The following is a 20,160-nucleotide window of genomic DNA, read 5'->3' on the forward strand; positions in this document are numbered from 1 at the left end:
ACCTCTAGGCCTTGGAGAGAGTGATGATTACAACCTGATCCTGCAAGGTGCTGAGCACTCCAGTCCAGATCCAACAATTCATTTAGCAAGGACACATTTACTGTGGAGGTGAAGGGGCTGTCACCCTCATTAGCACCATTTGGTACAACGTATGCTCAGTTAAGTACAAAAGCTTTGCCTCTGCCCCTTTCCACCTCACCTTTCCAGTTAGCATTGCAGATGTGTCCTGGCCTTTGCTTTGTACTGGCAGCCATCCTGAGGAGTTCTGGTGCTCCCTGTGTATTTCAGATTTTGTGTTGCTTTGCTGGACTGTGGCTGGAGTGTTCATTTTACCTTGCAGCACTGCATTCTAAGTGACCACTTATTTTTCTATTCCCTATCCTAGTACATTTAGTAGGGTAATTCCTGCTGATGGTTCATTAACTGTTCTAGCAATCTGTGGCTGCTGAAGTGCTAGGGTTAGTTTCTGATTATTTTCTTTCCAGGCAAAATCTGTGTAAAATGTGAGAGCTCACATGGTGTTTTTGTTAGGTATGATGCACTCACCAGGATTTGAGGGAAACCTAAATTTCAGCTTCCAGACTTTGATGAACGCAGACAGTCTCTACATGGTCTCACATTACACTCTGCTGCTCAACCTAAAATTGGCCAACTCGGATTACTACAGGAAGAAGCCAGCCCAAGCCCCTGTGTTACTGGTGAGTAGGAGAATATGGGACAACTGTTAATCCCAGAAAATTTGTTTTTCCTCCCTTTCACATATAACAGCCCACACATAAAGCCTTTAGGCTGCTTGCTAAGTGGGGAAATAATAATTGCAAATGAATCGTTCTCCAAGCTGCTTATGAATCTTGCATGATAAATGTCATGCATCTGAATTACACAGCATCTCTGTAATTTAAGGGGGAATGAATGCTGCTTGCTGATAATCATTAAAGTAGCAGTCATTTTGATGGATACTCCAGCTTCAGAACAGATCTTCATTAGCATCATGCCATACAGCAAGTGTTGTTCGTGCACACTGTCAAGGGATATACCTTCATCTTGCAACTACTTTTGAGCTTAATGACAAATGTCTTGCTTACTGCTGGAATTTGTTGCTACACAGATGAAAACACGAAATGTTAGAGTGGAAAATAATTAGGTTTTAGTAATGAGCCAATGATTTTTTTTGTGGCACCTGGGATTCCTCAGCTTCTTGGGCTTTTTAAAAATTGATCTGAAGGCTGCAGGATTTAGAAAACATTAATTTGTTTTTCAGATGAAGTGCACAAGAGAAAGTCGTTTCACAGTTTTTCCTGAAAATAAACCCCAGTGATATAGGGAACAAAAGAACCCCCAAAAAACATAATTTCTGAGCTTCCCACATAAGATAATTTATATTCTGGAAGACCTCCAAAAACACAAGTGGTTTTTAACATCACCATCAGTTCTGGTATGTTCTTCAGCAGCTGTGAGAAGAATCTGTGAGGTGGAACCTTCGCTAGGGGCAGCACTGCACAGCAGGCCTGAGCATGACCCAAGAATTGTTGAAAATAGTTCAGATACCTAAGTGAACTCCAGTTCATCTGTGGCAACTACTCAGTGCCTGATTCCTTGGCAGGCAAGATTAAGTATCACAACTTCCCTTTACTGGAATTGAGACCTTACTCCCTGTGACAGTTTAGGCTGTGCCTTTAAGAAAGGATAGCTGCAAAATTCTCTAGCTGAATGTTTGGGTGTTAAAAAGGAAAACAAAGATTAACTCTAAACGAATCTCATTGTTCAGATGTGAGGTGTACCATAGCAAGTATCTCTCACATTCTTTTCTCTCACTCACTCTGGCACTCTGTCTCTTGCTGCTTGCATGGCACTGTTCTGGACAGAGAGGGAGTCCTCTTATCTGCAAATTTTGAGATAAGCATACTAGTTTTTCTCTAATGAAGCTTTTGAGCCTAACTGAAAAAAATTCCCTTAACAATTTTCTTCCTCTTGTTTTTTCCTTCTAATTAACTAGAGGTAAAAAGGGGAGGGGGAGAGAGGTTGGGGGGAACCCGAGGTGAAATCCTCCTCAGGAGGGTTTCTGTATTGTGTGTATGTGTGTATTTCTGTATTGTGTTCTTTCCTGTTTCTTTCCTGTTCTTTCCTGTGAAATTCTTGTAGAAGAGTGTAAATACTGTCTATTTTGTATGTATTCATTGCGTTTCATTATTGCTTGTAACATGCAGCTTCATTCGCTTCTCCGACTGTGCCTAGCCGAGCTGTTGTGGGCGCGGGTGGATTAAACCATTGCACCACTATGTTCCCCTACCTCGTGGAAGCAGCTGGGAGATCAGCACTGTTGTCACTGTGTGAGAACTGTCAGTATAGTTTGCAGCTTGCATGAACGGCAGTGAGAGAAGGGAAAGCTCCTTGTTCACATTATATAGAGACACATCATATAGAGACATTCGTTATATAGAGACACACTGGATTCTCAGTTAATTCGTATTTTTGCATAGCTTAATTTCTGCTCCTGAGTTCCCTTGCATTCAGGGGTATACCTGGGGGCTGAGCCTCATGCTGTAAGCCTTACTGTTGACTTACATCTGGCTTTTATGGTTCTCTGCAGAAGGAGTTCATGAAGCAGATCCAGTCCAGTGGAGTGTTGATGGTATTTTCCCAGACTTGGGTGGAAGAACTGTACCACCAAGTACTAGAAAGGAACATGTTGGGGGAAGCTGGATACTGGGGAAGCCCTGAAGAGCACAGCCTTCCACTTATCACCATGTTGACTGGTCAGTACTGTGTTATGGTGGCAAGTCTAACTTCCAAACATGTCTAAAACAGGGCACAATAACACACTTCTCCATTGCATTACATACAGAACGGCATGTCCTCATGCAGCATGTGGTGTTTGACAAAACTGCTGGTAGAGGAGGAATCAGACTTAACAGTGGCAGGTGCTTCAGTGTGTGTTTGTGATCAGACAGAAAGCTTTTGAAGCGTGGGTTTAGAAACAAACTGTCCACTGTTCAGTGAACCAGAACTGTATGTTCTGTGTGAGGCCAAATGTAGGGTCTTGCACCTGGGAACACAGCCCAGGAATGCAGCTCAGATGGGGAGCCATCTGCCTTGAGAGAAGCACTGTGGAGGGGGAGCTGGGGCTCAAAAGGCTCAACATGGGTGAACAGTGTACTGCCATGGCAAGGTGCATTAATAAGGGTATCACAAGCAGGAATAAATATGTCATTCTCCCACTCTGCTCAGCACGGGTCAGGCCACACCTTGAGTACTGTGTACAGTTTGGGTCCCTGCTATACAAGTAGAATGCAGACAGGCTGGAAAGGGTCCAGAGAAGGACCACAAGAATGATCAGAGGAGTGGAAGACCTGTCATATGAAGGAAGGCTGAGAGAACTGGATTTGTTCAGCCTTGTGAAAAGGAGGCTTAGGAGTCACATGACAAAGACAAGGGGTAATGGGTACAAGTTGCTACTGGGGAGATTCAGACTATTAGACATTGGAATACACTCCTAAGTGAGGTGGTGAATTCCCCTGCACTGGGCCATTTCAAGGCCGAGCTTGACAGAGTGCTGGGCCACCCCATTTAAACTACATTCTTACCCTGAAAGGTTGGACCAGATGAAGTTTGAGGTCCCTTCCAACCTGGTATTGTGTGAATCTATGAATCTCTTAATTCTGTCAGCTTCATTTCTGGTAGACATAGTGCCTGTTGATGCTAAGTGTAAGGCTGCTGTTTTCTTGATGTCACAGCAAAACCATTTCAGCGTGCCTGTGGTGCAGTACAAATACAAATAGTGGCATATGACCCTGGAAGCTTCTACAGATTGGGATCCCCCTGATTCAGATTGGCCCTGTGTCAGGGGTATGCCAAAAAGCACTAGAGAGAAGCTGACAATGTGAAGAACCTCTAGCAGATGTTTAAAAACAATTCTTAGTTTTCATTTGAGGGGGAAAATCAAATTGTACCAGCTGAAAGGTAGCAGGATGTCTGTGATACTGATACAAAATGCACTGCCTGCTTGAACGTGTGGACTGCATGAATACAAAGATGTAATTAAAACAATGCATGCAGGGAGAACACTGCCTTCAGCTGATTAGTGAAGGGTGCTGCTCTGAAAGCTTTTCTGCTGATTATATTGAACTCAGTCTTGCTTTTAGCTATTGAGCTGAGAAGCTGAAAGAAACACTTTGGAAAAACAATAGCCATTAAGTATGTGGGGAAGACTTGAGACAGGCAGGGGCTGCTAGAAAGGGGATCAGCATGACTTTCCTAACATTAAACTCCATGAGAAGCTGGTCTTTTGCTGTGTTAGAGAAAGGGTTGTATGTCTTTGGTTGAGATTGAATCTACTAAGTATACTAAAAACACATTTAGGACACAGGATCCTAGTGCACCTTGAGGACTCAAACTGAAGTCTGGGAGCATCTAGGTAAAAGATTTAGCAAGGTTTGAAAGGTTATACTGAGATATGTGGAGACTGAAGGTCGTTGGAAGTTCTGAATTGTAAGAAGTACTATAAAAGCTTTAATGAGAGGTCTGTTGACTGTGTCACTTTGGTGGGGAGAGGAAGGCTTTAGACAGTTGGATATTTCCCCTCTTCATGAAAACGTTAGTTACACTGTGCCACACCTCATGTTTATGCCACGGCTTCAAAAGGCTGTCAGAAAATAGCAACTAAAAAGCATACCTGAGAAATTAGGGGTCTTAGTACTTGTCTGGACAAAGAGCCAGCAGGAGATGCTTTCCTTCTAACCATCTGTGTGTTGAGTACTCATTTGTTGGCTTTTAATGTTCTGACAGATATCGATGGCTTGGGAAGCAGTGCAATTGGTGGCCAATTGATGGCTTCTGCTTCAGCTCAATCTCCTCTTTCTCAAAACCAGAAGACAGATGATTCTGTTGTTGCAGGTATTAAGCCTGTATTATAAACATAAGTGTTATCTACTAGTGTGGGTTGTTATATGCCTTAAGTATATTCATGGTACATTGTGGTTTAGAGCAACAATTGAAGGGTTGAGGGAAGTATTACAGTACATTCTAAGTGTGAATTGGTAGTCCAGCATGCAAAGGACAAATACAAGTTGTGTTTTTACCACTGATGATAAAGCTGCTGGTGTGTCATTTTGCAGTAGTCACAGTGATGCATTTCTCACTTCAGGAGTTGCTTTTGCCCGTTACCTTTTAATTGGCTGTTGGAAGAACTTGATTGACACATTGTCCACACCACTGACTGGCCGCATGGCAGGCAGCTCCAAGGGGCTGGCCTTCATCTTGGGAGCAGAAGGAGCCAAGGAGCAGAACCAAAAGGAGAAGGACTCTATTTGTGTGAGCCTGGATGGACTGAGGAGGGCAGCCCGGCTGAGCTGTGCTCTAGGTACTGCTGCATGTCAGATGTCATGGCAGACTCATGAAGCTTTCCTTTATAAGTCTGGGACAGAGGAAAGCAGCATCCTGTTCCACCCATGCTTCCCATAAAGCACATTTGCTTCACAGCATTGACCTGTGCAGCCAACTTTCCTGGACACAACCTCTTGTTAAGATTGCATGTGACTGTGGAGGAAACACATGCTGGTTAAACAGTAATTGAGCTGTTTCTTTACAGGAGTTGCTGCTAACTGTGCATCTGCTCTTGCCCAAATGGCTGCTGCCTCCTGTGTCCAGGAAGAGAAAGAGGAAAAAGAAATCCAAGAACCCAGTGATACTATAGCTCAGGGTAACTATGTGATTACATTACCCACCTTGTCTCATATTACCTCCAAAGATGAAACTGACATCAGGTTTCCAATGACACGAAGGCCTTAACAAAACACAATGTTACACAAATGATCCTACTTCAGTTTGGTGTCTCAGAAGAGAGAACAAAACTGAACAGGACTGAGCACAAACTAGTTTTTGACCACTCTGCTAGATGCAACTGAAGCAAGTTGGCTAGGCCATGATGAAGCATATATGGAGCAGCAGCAGTGGTGGCTAGAGACCAAGAGATCTGTTCTGTGGAAGCTTGGAAAGCTTCAAGTTTTGTTTCCATTCCAATGCACCACAATTCTTAGGAAAAAGGATGATGTCCAAATGCTTGTAGTTCAGATGAGGATGAATTTTGCTTTGACATGACCATCCAGTAACAAAAGCTTTCTGGAGAAACTTTGGTTTGGAACTAGATGTGAAATCTGCACACTCTTTTTTCCCTTAGCAAATAAGATTTTGGTAAAAATAAATAAATATACAGCCAGCCAGGTCCAAAGAGAAACATGTAATACCATTGGCAATCTCCATCTGTTCTGTGGGCAACAAGATGTGAATATGGGGGTAGAGGGTGTCAATCTGGCATTATTTTTTTCGTGCATATAAAATCACTCCAAAGGGATTTCAATTTTAAAACTGCCTCGGGTTTATTAGGAAGAAATGGGGTTCTCTGATTTGCTTTTTGTCTAAAAGTCACACTCTTATGTAGGTCTCAGACTGTGTGCCATTGCCATCACCCTGTATACAAACCAGTGTTTGCTGGGGAAGAGAATTTTTACATTTTTTTTATTTTATTTTATTCTGCAGTGAAACAGAAAGTTGAGCAGAAACTGGAGCAGATGGGGAAAGTGCAGGGAGTCTGCCTGCACACTGCTCATGTTTTGTGTATGGATGCAGTCCTTAATGTGGGCCTGGAGATGGGAAGCCACAACCAGGACTGTTGGCCTCATGTGTTCAGGTACTCAAAAGACAGTTTACCCAAAAGGAACAGAATTTATGTAATGTTGCCTGAAAGTTAAGGGCTGAGAAAAAGCACTTTGTGTGCGCTAAAAGTCTTCTTTATAAGCAATCTTCTTTGCCCAGGTGGCCAAGAAGGCCAATGGCATCCTGGCCTGCATCAAGAACAGTGTGGCCAGCAGGAGCAGGGAGGTCATTGTGCCCCTGTACTCAGCACTGGTTAGGCCACACCTTGAGTACTGTGTCCAGTTCTGGGCCACTCAGTTTAAGAAGGACATCGAGACACTTGAATGTGTCCAGAGAAGGGCAACAAGGCTGGGGAGAGGCCTTGAGCACAGCCCTGTGAGGAGAGGCTGAGGGAGCTGGGATTGTTTAGCCTGAAGACGAGGAGGCTCAGGGGTGACCTCATTGCTTTCTACAACTACCTGAAGGGTGGTTGCAGCCAGAAAGGGGTTGGTCTCTTCTCTCTAGCAACCAGCACCAGAACAAGAGGACACAGTCTCACCACCAGGGAAAGTTTAGGCTGGAGGTGAGGAGCAAGTTCTTCACTGAGAGAGTTGTTAGCCATTGGAATGTGCTGCCCAGGGAGGTGGTGGAGTCGCCATCCCTGGAGCTGTTCAAGAGGGGATTGGACGTGGCACTTGGTGCCATGGTCTAGTAGTCATGAGGTCTTGGGTGACACGTTGGACTTGATGATCTTTGAGGTCTTTTCCAAGCTTGTTGATTCTATGAATCTATGATTCAGTGTCAGAGTGAATTAACTGCCAGTATCTGTGAAAAGACTATGCTGGTTTCACCACTATGCAGAGACAAAAATCAATGCTCAGAAACTTCAGTTACTAGAAAGCTATGGCAGACCCAGGAATCTGAACGGACTTTTCAGGGACCTTCACTAAACTATTTGCTATCTAAGCAAATGGGAGGACAAAGACTGTAAGAAGGCAGGTTGTCTTTAAGTGTAGTCTGAGTATTAGAGATCATCTGTTTGGAATTTGAGGGAAATGTCCAGTGTGTGTTACATCTGGTTCAGATGTAGAAATCTCTGCCTGCAGATTGGCAAGAGGTTTCCATGTAAGATGGCTTCTCACAGTGAGGCCCCTGAGAGCTGTACTTGCACTAGCTTTCTGATTCACCTCTGGAGTACAGACCTAAGTGTTTCCTCAGTGAACCTGATGATTAGTGAGGGAAGTACCTGTCATTTGGGGATTTTTATTCATCTTTTGCTTCTCCTGTTTGTTCTCAGGGTGTGTGAGTACATCAGCACGCTGGAGCACACACACTTTAGTGATGGTGCTTCCCAACCCTCCCTTACCATTACCCAGTCACAGCAGGCCACTGGAGGGCTGCACTCAGACTCTGACTCTGGGGAATCTCCCCAGGCACTGACTCCACAGCAGGAGACCACCCTCAGCAGCAATCCTGTCATTCAGCCGGTTTCTATCCAAGAACTCATCAAGGAAAGCAGTAAGGGCAGAGCTTTTGACTTCCGTGGAGGCAGCCTGCTGTGTGGGACCAGTGCTGCCAAGGCTGTTCTCACACTCTCCACACAAGCTGACAGGTAAAAGCAGGCCAAAATGGACCTTTTCGTGATGTAGATGTAGAAGAATCGTTGTCGGTTGCAGCCACTTGCTTCAGCTGAGTTTCACAAGAGAGCTGCATGTGTGTCACAACCAGTCGTTCCTGCAAGACTTAGTTTTTCTGCAGCTCTGCAGAACCTGCTCTGCAGGTTCTGGGCTAAGTATGTCCGTGCACAGTAGCAAATATGCCAAGTAAATAAAATGCATCCTGACAGGGGTGGATTTATTGTTTTATTGTCCTGACAGGAAGGGACTGAGTGGCAAGACCAGTGTCAGTTAGCAAGCAGCTGCTTCTGTTCAGGACCAGCTGGCACCAGTGTGTCTGCAGAAGGAAGGACCACCAGGCATGGTCACAGAATGGCTGGGTTAAATGTCCCTACAACATGGTCTGCAGATGGATATGTCACAGGCTTTTTTTTTCTTTTGCAATTTCTGCTGTTTTTCAGTAGCCCAGGCTAGAGTCAAACATTTCTTTGGTTTACATGCTTCTGATAGCCTTTTCCTTCCAACTGCCATTCTACATGCTTGATGTCTGTCCAAAGCAGGGTGTTACTTGTAAATTCAGAGGAAAAGGGAATGTGTACTAACAGTGCTTGTGGGAGTCTGTGCACAGAAAGAACCTTTTCTTTAGGAAGCTCACAATACAGCTTGCTTCTGAGGATTAGAGAGTATCAGGACTGCGATTTTAATGATGCAGATTGGATTTCTGCACTTCTCCTTCAGTGTGAATGTTATTAGGACTCAATCTTCAGTTTCCTAGGACTTGAAAGCTTTTTATGAAAGGCAGTGTCAGCAAATTGTGTTTGTATCAAGTTGTGGCTGCACCACATGAAATTCCACTGTAATCTCTCTGGAACCCACTGCCTATGTAAGCATGTTTATTGGTTTGTTTAAGGGTACAGATTTTAACTCTTATGAGCTCATTCATTACAGCTAAAAATAACTCTTGTTTATGTTCCAAAATAGTGACTCAGATCCAGAAACTTCAGATCTAAGACTTGAATTAATCTTTTTCATGTAAGAGCCTGTAAATTCAGGTGGAGCAAACTGGTGTAACTCTGAAGGCAGCGAAGCTATGATAATATGTGTTGTGTGGCTTGAGCACATTATCACTGGGATTTTTGATTACTGGTTCATGAACTGCATATAACACTAAGGTACAGTAATGGCAAAGAGACTTTTTTGTTTTAGTAGCACATTTGAATCTTGGAAGGGTTCTGGTTGGTCCTATAGCACCACCCTACTTTCCACCTTCCAATTATTAAAGCTTCTGGCCCAAAGTCTGTAGCACTGTATAAATGAAGAAGCCCTCAACAGCACAGTGTGTCACCAGAGGCAACACACAGCAGCCATGTGCAGATAAGGGCTCTTACATACACATTTAAGCCTTCATCTCATGAATTTTTCAATTAGATTCTGTTCTCTTGCTCACAGGCTCTTTGAAGATGCTGCTGACAAGTTAAACTTGGTGGCATTGGCAGGCTTCCTTTACCAACTCAAGAAGGCTTCTCAGTCCCAACTTTTCCATTCAGTCACAGACACAGTCGATTATTCCCTAGCAATGCCAGGTAAATTGCCTCAAGATCCCCCCCACACTTCTGTGTTTCGTGTACAGCTGTACTGTTTACAGAACTTACTTTTTATCCTTGCAGGTCTCATTTTGCTAATTGAAATTTCAAGGTATAACTAAACCACAGTATTTAGTCTAATAAAATCTTTCTGTAGGAGCAATTAAAAATCTTTAGAAAAGGTTGAGCACTTTTTTGGGGGCAGGGACCACATGCACACCTGTTATGAAACACTTCAGGGGACATTCATTTGCTTCTTGGACTTTACAGGTGTTAGTTATCTACACATATTTAATCACAGCTCCATTTTAAGGCCCAATCCAGTAACTAAACTCAGGTGAATGACAAGTTAAGATTCAGGTTAGACGTTTGATAGTGTGATAATCTCAGTGTTCAGAAAATAATGTTAAATACAGCAGTGGGATTTGTCCTGCTTGCTTTTCCCCAACAGAATGGAGCATATACCTTAGAGTACAAAGCCTGTAAAGTGTCATTTCCATCACTGTCTCAAATACAGCAGAAGGATTAGACCCAAAGGAAAATACCTCACTTAAATTGGTAGTGTGCCTTTAGAAGTTCTATTAGTCATAAAGGTTCTGTTCTGTCCCATGGCTGATGTGGATTTTATCTGCTATACATCTCAGATTTAATCAGTGTGTCCTCTCCCTGAAGTGCTACTTGTCATTTTCTCAATGTGACACTTCAAGTTCTTCATTTTCTGCTCTTGCTTACGTCCAGACTTCAACAGTAGACATTTTATTTTTGGTAAACAGTGATCCTTTTATCATTTATGTAGCAGCCGATCAACAGTAGTTGGTAATAATGACACTAAAATTAGAGCAGAGCAATTAATTGAACTGTTAAAATATATATGTGTATTAAAGTTGGTGTGCCCCCAGTTACATCTTTCATTAGAGCTAAAAGCATCAACGTGTTTTAAATGAGAGAATGAAATGTCTTTGCAAATGCTCTGAAAGCAACAGATGAATCCCTTTCAATAGGAAATAATAACCATTACTGGCTGGGGAACACAAAAGAATTTTCTCACGTTCCCTGCTTTCTATCCTTAGCTTGATAAATGCAAGGAAATAAGTTGCAGTTTATATTCTTTCCTGTAGATGTCCTCAAAGGTTTTTGCAGCTGCTATTTTTACTTTTCTGTACTATTTCTCCAAGCCTCTGTTTTTAAAATGTTTGGAGAAAAAAAAAGCCAAACAGTTGTTCTTAAAACTTGGGTGAGTCTCCTGTTCTTCTAACCTGCACAGGCATAGGCTGTGTTTTATGTAGATGCCTTTTATTCTTCTTCTCTCCACCCTTCTCCCCATCCCCTGACTTAGTATTAATAATTTCTAACCTGGTTCAAATTCCAATGTAGACATCTAGTGATGGAGGAGCTGCTGATGCTTAGCTTCTATTTATTTCCTTGTACTTTCATGCAGGTGAAGTAAAATCAACCCAGGACAGAAGAAGTGCACTTCACTTGTTCCGACTTGGTGATGCCATGCTCAGAATTGTGAGGAGTAAATCTCGCCCTTTGCTTCACCTCATGCGCTGCTGGAGCCTGGTTGCACCTCACCTTGTAGAGGTAGGAATGGGGGGAGAAAATAGGACTTCAAGCAGCTCAGAGTCTGTCATCTGTTTCCATGGCAGTACTCTCCCATTTTCATTGCAGAAGTCCCTAGTCACATTAGTGGTGAGGTTGGTTTTAGGGTTCAACAACATGAAGAACCTACTTCCTGTGAAAGTGTCTCACTAAAAGCAATTTTTTTGCTTGGACAAACTCTTAACTTTCCTCCTTTGCCTGCAGGCTGCCTGTCATAAGGAGAGACACGTGTCTCGGAAGGCTGTCTCCTTCATCCACGACATCCTCACTGAAGTGCTGACAGACTGGAATGAGCCTGCTCATTTTCACTTTAATGAGGCACTTTTCCGCCCATTTGAGCATATAATGCAGCTGGAGCTATGTGATGAAGATGTCCAAGACCAGGCAAGTCGGCCCTGATCAAGGTGTCTATAGCAGGCCTACCATGTCCATATGAAGGATGGTCTCCAGAGTGTACCTTTGCCCATTTTAAGAGTTTTCCAAATGCCCTTCAAATGGTGTCCCTTAATCGCCTTCAAAGAATCAGGAAGGCTCTGCCTCTCTAAACCAGCATTGTGGTAGAACACCAGGACAGTACACTTGGCTTTAAAACAAGTAAATTACATTTCTCTATTATGTAAAAAACATAATATAATAATGTAGACTGACACAGTGACATCTAAGAATGTGTTTAATGCCAGCTTCATTGCTTCTGAAGGTCTATCTATGTATCAGTTCTGGGTTTTGGTTTTATTCTTCTAACCTCACCTGCTGTCTGCAGGTGGTCACCTCTATAGGAGAGCTGGTGGAAATGTGTTCTACTCAGATCCAGTCAGGATGGAGACCTCTGTTCAGTGCCCTGGAAACAGTGCACAGCAGCAGCAAATCAGAGGTTAAAGAGTACCTTGTAGGAGAATACTCTATGGGTAAGGACTTACTGTACTGGCTGTTTCATATGTGCTTTTGTTGCCTTGTCTTATTCTTGGGAACACAGTAACTAACTCAGTATACTTCAGTGCCCTATCTGAACAGTGGCGAGTAGCACTGCCACTGCAATACTCCACAACCATACTGAAGTATCTGGTTTACTACTTGGGGTAGGAAGAAATGCAGAGGTATTGTTCTGACTTTTTATCCTTTAGATTCTGACAGATGAGTAGAATGAGAAAGGAAAGTTTCAAACCTCCTTGAATATTTTTGAGCAACACTGTAGTGTAGGAGTTAGCTTGGCTGAGCTCCTGTCCTGCTAGAGAAAGGAAAGCACACTGTAAGCAACCACCATGTCTCATGTGAACTGTCTTTCTTACTATGTGAAACCTATTGCTACTGTACATCAAGGTAACTTAGTGTGATATTCCAGGCAAGAGCTGGTCCAGGCACAAGGCTGAATTCAAATTGTGAGTGCAATTACTAACCATATTTGCTGCAAGAATGATTCTGCATCCCTCCCAGAGATGCCTGCTTGTGTGGAAACTGGGTAATATGGGAAGATCTCTTTAACCTGTTCTTTTGCCCCCACTAGAAGGTGTTTTAAAATGTTACAAGTCACATGGAAGGGATATGGTTTTCTTCCTAGATTTTGTCTTTCAGATCTGTTATGATCAATTTTGATGGCTGATAATCTAGTTAGGAGAAGCAAGACTGTTTCATTACTGTATAGTCTGAATAGTTTTCCACAAGTGCTGTCATCTTGGCAGTTATCAAGACCTAAACCACAAACCTCCACCAAAGAGATGTGTTGGCTACTAGGCAGGGTTCAAGAGCTCAAATCTCCTCCTACCACGTGAGCATGCATAAGCCGGCATCTTTCATACCAAAGGTAACGGAAGGATTCGGTGTTAATTCCTATGAAGGGCAGCACAAGTTACCTCAGGAGCAGGAGACCTTACTCCTACGATCCCTTCTGTCTCTGCCTAGAATACAGATTCGGTTAAGTTGTTGAAAAACTGTTGGAAAAATCACATTTAAAGGAGGTGGAGAAGAGTTCTCATCTTCTTGTTCTTGCAGGGAAACGCCAGGCTCCCGTGTTTGATGTCTTTGAAGCATTTTTAAACACAGACAGCATCCAAGTCTTTGCCAATGCTGCCACCAGTTATATTATGTGCCTTATGAAGTTTGTCAAAGGACTGGGTAATTATTTGCATTTTTCCTTTTATCCTATTAAGTCATGAGCTGTCAAACTTGAGTGTGCAGAAAAGGAAAATTCAGTTATGTTATATATAGTATGGGAGGGGAGAGAGGGGCAGTGAAGAAAACGAGTCCAGAATGCTTTGAAAAATGAAATCAAGACTAAGGGATTATTCCAGAAATATTTTAAACACTATCAATTCAAGTTGTCACAGCAGTGGAGACCATTGGAGTCAGGATGACCCTGCTGAGTAACTGTGGTGCTTTACCAAACTTCAGAACAACAGTAACAGACGTTGGGTCATTCTGCCCCCATGTCCGTGTCCTCTGGCTGGCTTTGATCATTACAGTTTGACACTCTTCACTGAACTATGGCAGTGATTTTGGTTTATTGTTTTTACTTATGTGAATTGCAAAACTTCTAATGATGGGTAAAATTAGGTGCTTTTTTAATATGTATATTCACAGAGGTATCTGGGGCTGTAAGCAACTCCCTTTCATTTGTATGAACCACCTAACTGCAGCATATCTTTGGTCTATAATGTTAACTTTTCTCTTATGAAGCTGTTTAGATGAGGGAAGAATTCAGCTTGTGATGACAGACCAAAGTTGTCATTATTACTACAAAAGACAATGAAACTTGCATACTCAGTACCAGCAGAGGGAACTCATGTTTCATTCAGAGAACTTAAAAAGCCTGTCTTGTATTTTTTTTTAGGTTCCTTATTTTGCTAAGTTTATGTCAAGTAGGTTACATGTCAAAAAGCAAAGTCTCTCTTTTGTATTAAAGGTAGTAGGACTTTGGGATGTTTTGGTACTGAGCAATAGCAAATGTATGTGCATTGTAACATAAAACTAAAGGATTCAAATTTCACTCCTTGGCTTGGCTGATCTCAGTAGCAGACAAGGCTTTAAAATACATTCTGGAGACAATAGTTAAGAGCATTAAAAAACCAAAGGCACTAAGTGTAGTGAAAGGAGCATGAAGCAGGATTTAATAACATGATTTCGTATTTCTCATGGGGGGGTTATGAGAGGAAGAGCTTTTAAAGCAATAAAATGTTAATGTATAGAGGCATTTAGTAAAGCTTCGGATTTGACACTGAATGGGAAGTAGTTGGCCAAACTGGAAAAATGGCTATGAGCCAAGTATTCTGGGGTGGGCAGACCACTGAGAGGGAGAGGAAAGAGATTGCACAGACAGGGACAATAGAGTGAATGGAGTTACTTAGGGAGAAGCTCTACAGCAGGATGCCTTGGGACTGATCTGCTTATTTAATATGCTTAGTGAAGCTGACCTAAAAGCAGGAGTCTGCTGATGACACAGTGTTAGTAATAACCTGCAATACTGAGACACTAGGGCCTGGGGGTATACAGTTGGAACTGTAGGACCTTGACACTTGAATTAGACAGCATGGGGAAATACTGTATGGGGAAATGCTGTATTTAGGAGTAAACTGAGAGGAAGAACTTGTGGTAGAAGACTTTTTCAGGGCTCTGGAGTGCAAATTCATAGATAAAAAATGAGTATATCAATTGAGAAAATAATTCATACACCCATGGAGAGAGATGAAGTGACTATGACAGATGGCTGTAAGGTATGACTATAAGAACTCCCAAAGACTTGAGTAAAGAGTTCTTAAGCAGACATGTGTATATTAAAGCATTTATGCTCCATGTATAATCTGTGACTAGCGTTACTGTATGGTTTGTAAGAGAATCATCTGGTTGTCATCTAATACGATCAAACTAAAGATGTTTGCCAGATTCTCTTCATACACTAGGCCACAACTGAACGAAAAAGGAAAGCTAAAGTCATGGAGTTTGTCTCTTCTGTCCTTCCCAATGCTGCCTTTCCTATCCCCTAGGGGAAGTAGATTGTAAGGAGATGGGTGACTGTGTGCCAGGATCAGGATCTGCATCTACAGACTTGTGCCTTCCCGCGCTTGATTACCTCAGGAGATGTTCTCAGGTATGATGAACAATCTTTCACAGGTGCTAACCTGGTCTAGGAAACAGTTCTAACCTCCAGGCTTTGCATCAATGGTTAGATGGTTTGCACAAACACAGCAGAATCTGTGGTAAGTCTGCAGTAATAACCTGCATTGCCAGAGAGAGAGTGGTGATGTGATGGAAGGTCAGACCTTCTAGGCCAGCTAACAAGTGGGAAAACCAAAGTCAGACCCAAGAAGCATGTGGGAAAATGTGAATGCTCAAAACAGAGTAGTAACATACTCAAAGCTACACTCATTCATCTTTAAACAACTACTGTAAAGAGTATTGGGAATGAAGGAAACAAAACAAAACCAACAACCCACCCTGAGAATTCTCTGATCTCAAGAAGAACAAGAGGTTACACCCTCTAAAATGCATCAGCATCTTATCTCTTCTGTGAAGACATATCTGAAGCTCAGGGCAGATCTCTAACAATTAGAATGCTGGCATGTTTTCTGTAATCTCCTAGCACACAGCACAGGTTATTATCCAGGGTTAATAGGATGGGGTCTGCCTGATTTTATAATACTGTTTGTATTTCTGTAGCACCTGCAGGTCTTTTTGTTAGCCCCAGGCTACGTTTAACAGGTACAATACAAATGCATAGTGAAAGATATTACCATAGCTGAAATGACTTAATGTCTAAATTCAGAGACAGTGAGTAGATCCAGTACAAAGAGAAGAAGGAAAGAGTAAGGCAGCTCAGAATAATAAACAGCAGCCATAAGAAACTCTACTTGCTATCTTACTGTCTTTGTTTAAAGAGCAGACAGATATAATTCTACACCCCCATATGAGTAAAATCAAATGCTCTCATTGAATTGGAGAGAAATGCAGAATTATATTCAAAAATATACAGAAAAGTACAGAATACATGAATCCTTAACACCTAATACATACACAGGATATATGAAACCCCCCAGAAACCTTCCCCCAAACAGACTAAACCATAAGCCCCAGTGCTCCTTTCCCCCCTGCATTGCCTCCCTTCCATTAGGCCTAAACAGGCCAAAATTGCACAGGACAGATTAATCAGGCCTCTGCTACTCCCCCATGTTACCAGATAAGGACTCCCACCATAGAGAGCAGGCAGAAGGGAGAAAAGATACAGAAACTAATTCTGAAGCCAATTTTATAGGGCTGCAGGGACCCTGGGAATGAAATAACATCATTTCCTGTGTCCACAAACTGGACTGGACTCTCTGGACATCCTGGAGGTCTGTAACCTTACAGTTTTTAAAGGCACCCATGTCAAACTAGAACATTTGTTCACCTAAAAAATCCCATAATGAATATCTCTGTTTGATGTGTATTCTATCTAAACACTATGTGCCTCACATCACTCTGCCTCATCCTTACAAATCCCAGTCCACAGTGAGGCAGAAATATTTTCTCCTCCTTAAAAGAACCAGCCACTTTCACTTTGTTACACTAAAAAGAAATCATGTCCATGTATTGCAAAGATGTGGTTTTCTTTAGAGAGGCCTGGTAAAATCACAGAATGTTAGGGGCTGGAAGGGACCTCGAGAGATCATCTAGTCCAACCCCGCTGCCAGAGCAGGATCACCTATACCAGATCACACAGGAACACATCCAGGCAGATCTTGAGTATCTCCAGAGAGGGAGACTGCACAGCCCCCCTGGGCACCCTGTTCCAGTGTTCTGGCACCCTCACAGGGAAAAAAATTTTCCTCATCTTTCCATAGAGCTTCCTATGCCTCAGCTCCCCCCCATTGCCCCTTATCCTGTCGTTGGGCATCACTGAGAAGAGCCTGGCTCCATCTTCTTGGCACTCAGCCTTTATATATTTATAAACATGAATGAGGTCACCCCTTAGTCTCCTTCTCTCCAAGTTAAAGAGCCCCAGCTCCCTCAGTCTCTCCTTGTAAAGAAGAACAGACAACTTCTGGCCTCTACTTGTGTTGCTGGATGAACAGAAGAAATGCTGATATTATACTGCTTTCATAGCTTTGATTTTATTTTCCATACCTATGTTGTATGTCATAACAGAACAAGAAGACACAGTCTCAGGCAGCACCAGGGGAGGTTTAGGCTGGATGTTAGGAAGAAGTTCCATACAGAGAGAGTGATTGCCCATTGGAATGGGCTGCCTGGGGAGGTGGTGGAGTCACCATCATTGGAGGTGTTCAGGAGGAGACTTGATAGGGTGCTTGGTGCCATGGGTTAGTTGTTTAGGTGGGTTGTGATTCTCACTTTCCAACCGTCCCCTCTTCCTGAGGGCTTCCTGTTTAGAGTTGATTGATAAGTGAATGCATTTTCCAGATATGCTTATTGCTTTTTTTCCCCCTCCTTTCCTTATATCTGAAAGGAAGCAGTGAGGGGGAATAAATGGTCTGTAAATGAGGTACAAAAGCATAGATTTATTGAATAAAGAGAACAGACTCAACGGGCCTCCAGGTAAAAATACTGTAATTAGCACAATATCATATGACTAAACAGCTCCTGCTCCACCACCACCATTTTTGCACCCATCCCAGAGCCAGGGGCAAGATCCTCACCAGGCAAGATACCACACAGAGGAGCTCAGCCCCAGTAAGGAAGCCCAGACAGCACCCATGGATGATACTGGAGTAGTCATCAATCATTGCCCTACCTAACCGGGGGGCCACCGGGCCCCCCGGCCTTTGTTGTCACCACCACCATCACCCAGTGTGCACCAAGGGCACTCACCAGCAATGAGAGGAGGATCCCTCAGCCCAGATGGGCTCAGCTTGGGGCTTCTGCCTTTCCTGGTGGGGATTAAAAAGGGGAGTGGGTGGGGAGGGCCAAGTGGCCACACCTGGGGTGGGAGGAAACTCCAATAGAGCCCAGGTGCTCTGGGTTTTGAGGGGGGAAAGGGGGAAAATGGGGCGGGTGAGGGACTTCTAGGCTGTCAGCTAATGATAGGACTAGGGGGAATGAAAAAAAAAAAAAAAGAAAGAAATGGGTTTGCCCAGGGAGGTGGTGGAAGCCTCCTCCCTGGGAGTTTTTAAGGCCAGGCTGGATGTGGCTCTGGGCAACCTGATCTAGTGTGAGATGTCCCTGCCCATGGGTGGTTAGAACTGGATGACCCTTAAGGTCCTCTCCAATCCCAACAATTATATGCTTCTAAAACAATTTTGCAGTTTAGGCTGGATGTTAGGAAGACATTTTTCACAGAAAGCGTGATTGGCCATTGGAATGTGCTGCCCAGGGAGGTGGTGGAGTCACCATCCCTGGAGGTGTTTAAAAAGAGACTGGCTGAGGCACTTAGTGCCACGGTTTAGTTGATTAGACGGTGTTGGATGACAGGTTGAACTTGACGATCTTGAAGGTCTTTTCCAACCTGGTTAATTCTGTGATATTCTGTGATGTACAGACTTTCCCATGTATATTTATCTTCTTGTTTGTTTTTCCCTCTCTCCTTCCTGCCAAGTTGTTAGCCAAAATCTATAAAATGCCCTTGAAGCCCATCTTCCTCGGTGGCCGGCTGGTTAACTTGCCCCGGAGAGTGCAGGAGCAGTCAGCCAGCAGTGAGGATGGCATGGAGTGCATCCTTTCTGACTTTGATGATGACACTGGTAAGTGGAATTAATCAAACAACTTCTTCCTCTTGTCACTGTCCATTTTACATACTGCTGAAAGCAAAATGAAGGAGAAAAGCTTCATAGTTTACTGTCTCTCTGTTGTCTACACATGCACATGCATGCACAGAGCGTGGAAGTTTAGGTCAGAACAAGAGGACACAGTCTCAGGCTGCGCCAGGGGAGGTTCAGGCTGGATGTTAGGAAAAAGTTCTATACAGAAAGAGTGATTGCCCATTGGAATGGGCTGCCTGGGGAGGTGGTAGAGTCGCCATCACTGGAGGTTTTCAGGAGAAGACTTGATGGGGTGCTTGGTGCCGTGGGTTAGTTGCTTGGGTGGTGTTGGATTGGTTGATGGGTTGGACACGATGATCTTGAAGGTCTCTTCCAACCTGGTTTATTCTATGTATTCTATTCTATGTATTCTATGTCATGTTACTTATCTTTATGTTAAAAAATACAGCTCACATATGAGAAAAATACAACTCCTCTCCTGGGACAAAATAATAGTAATTAGTTATCCTGATATTCATAATAACCTATATGAACCTGTCCAGAGAAGGGCAACAAAGCTGGGGTGGGGTTTGGAGCACAAGCCCTGTGAGGAGAGGCTGAGGGAGCTGGGATTGCTTAGCCTGGAGAAGAGGAGGCTCATTGCTGTCCACAACTACCTGAAGGGAGGTTGTAGCCAGGTAGGGGTTGGTCTCTTTTCCCAGGCAACCAGCACCAGAACAAGAGGACACAGTCTCAAGATGCACCAGTGTAGGTTTATGCTGGATGTTAGGAAGAAGTTCTTCATAGAAAGAGTGATTAGCCTTTGGAATGTGATGCCCAGGGAGGTGGTGGAGTCACCATCACTGAGGGTGTTTAGGAAGAGATTGGATTGGGTGCTTGGTGCCATGGTTTAGTTGATGAGATGGTGTTGGGTGATAGGTTGGACTTGATAATCTCAAAGGTCTTTTCCAACCTGGTTAATTCTATTCTATTCTATTCTGTTCTGTTCTGTTCTATTCTGTCCTATTCTGTTCTATTCTATTCTATTTTCTGAGAAATAGCACAAAAATA

At 43.2% G+C, this 20,160-nt stretch overlaps 1 protein-coding gene across 2 annotated transcripts in view; it reads left to right on the forward strand.

Moving 5' to 3' along the window:
• The window catches only part of ARFGEF3 (ARFGEF family member 3), a 98,654-nt gene that overhangs the window by 63,600 nt on the left and 14,894 nt on the right, over window positions 1–20,160 (forward strand). For both annotated transcript variants that reach the window (XM_009901044.2, XM_054162640.1), the window contains 14 exons: window positions 532–698; window positions 2,591–2,756; window positions 4,786–4,893; window positions 5,144–5,359; window positions 5,588–5,698; window positions 6,535–6,685; window positions 7,928–8,242; window positions 9,696–9,829; window positions 11,268–11,413; window positions 11,636–11,815; window positions 12,192–12,336; window positions 13,418–13,540; window positions 15,406–15,509; window positions 18,948–19,092. In XM_009901044.2, coding sequence (XP_009899346.2) covers window positions 532–698; window positions 2,591–2,756; window positions 4,786–4,893; window positions 5,144–5,359; window positions 5,588–5,698; window positions 6,535–6,685; window positions 7,928–8,242; window positions 9,696–9,829; window positions 11,268–11,413; window positions 11,636–11,815; window positions 12,192–12,336; window positions 13,418–13,540; window positions 15,406–15,509; window positions 18,948–19,092 — 2,211 coding nt within the window. The remainder of the gene's footprint in view (window positions 1–531; window positions 699–2,590; window positions 2,757–4,785; window positions 4,894–5,143; window positions 5,360–5,587; window positions 5,699–6,534; window positions 6,686–7,927; window positions 8,243–9,695; window positions 9,830–11,267; window positions 11,414–11,635; window positions 11,816–12,191; window positions 12,337–13,417; window positions 13,541–15,405; window positions 15,510–18,947; window positions 19,093–20,160) is intronic.

Source organism: Dryobates pubescens, chromosome 6 (assembly GCF_014839835.1).
Source record: "Dryobates pubescens isolate bDryPub1 chromosome 6, bDryPub1.pri, whole genome shotgun sequence".
NCBI classification, from domain to species: Eukaryota; Metazoa; Chordata; class Aves; order Piciformes; family Picidae; genus Dryobates; species Dryobates pubescens.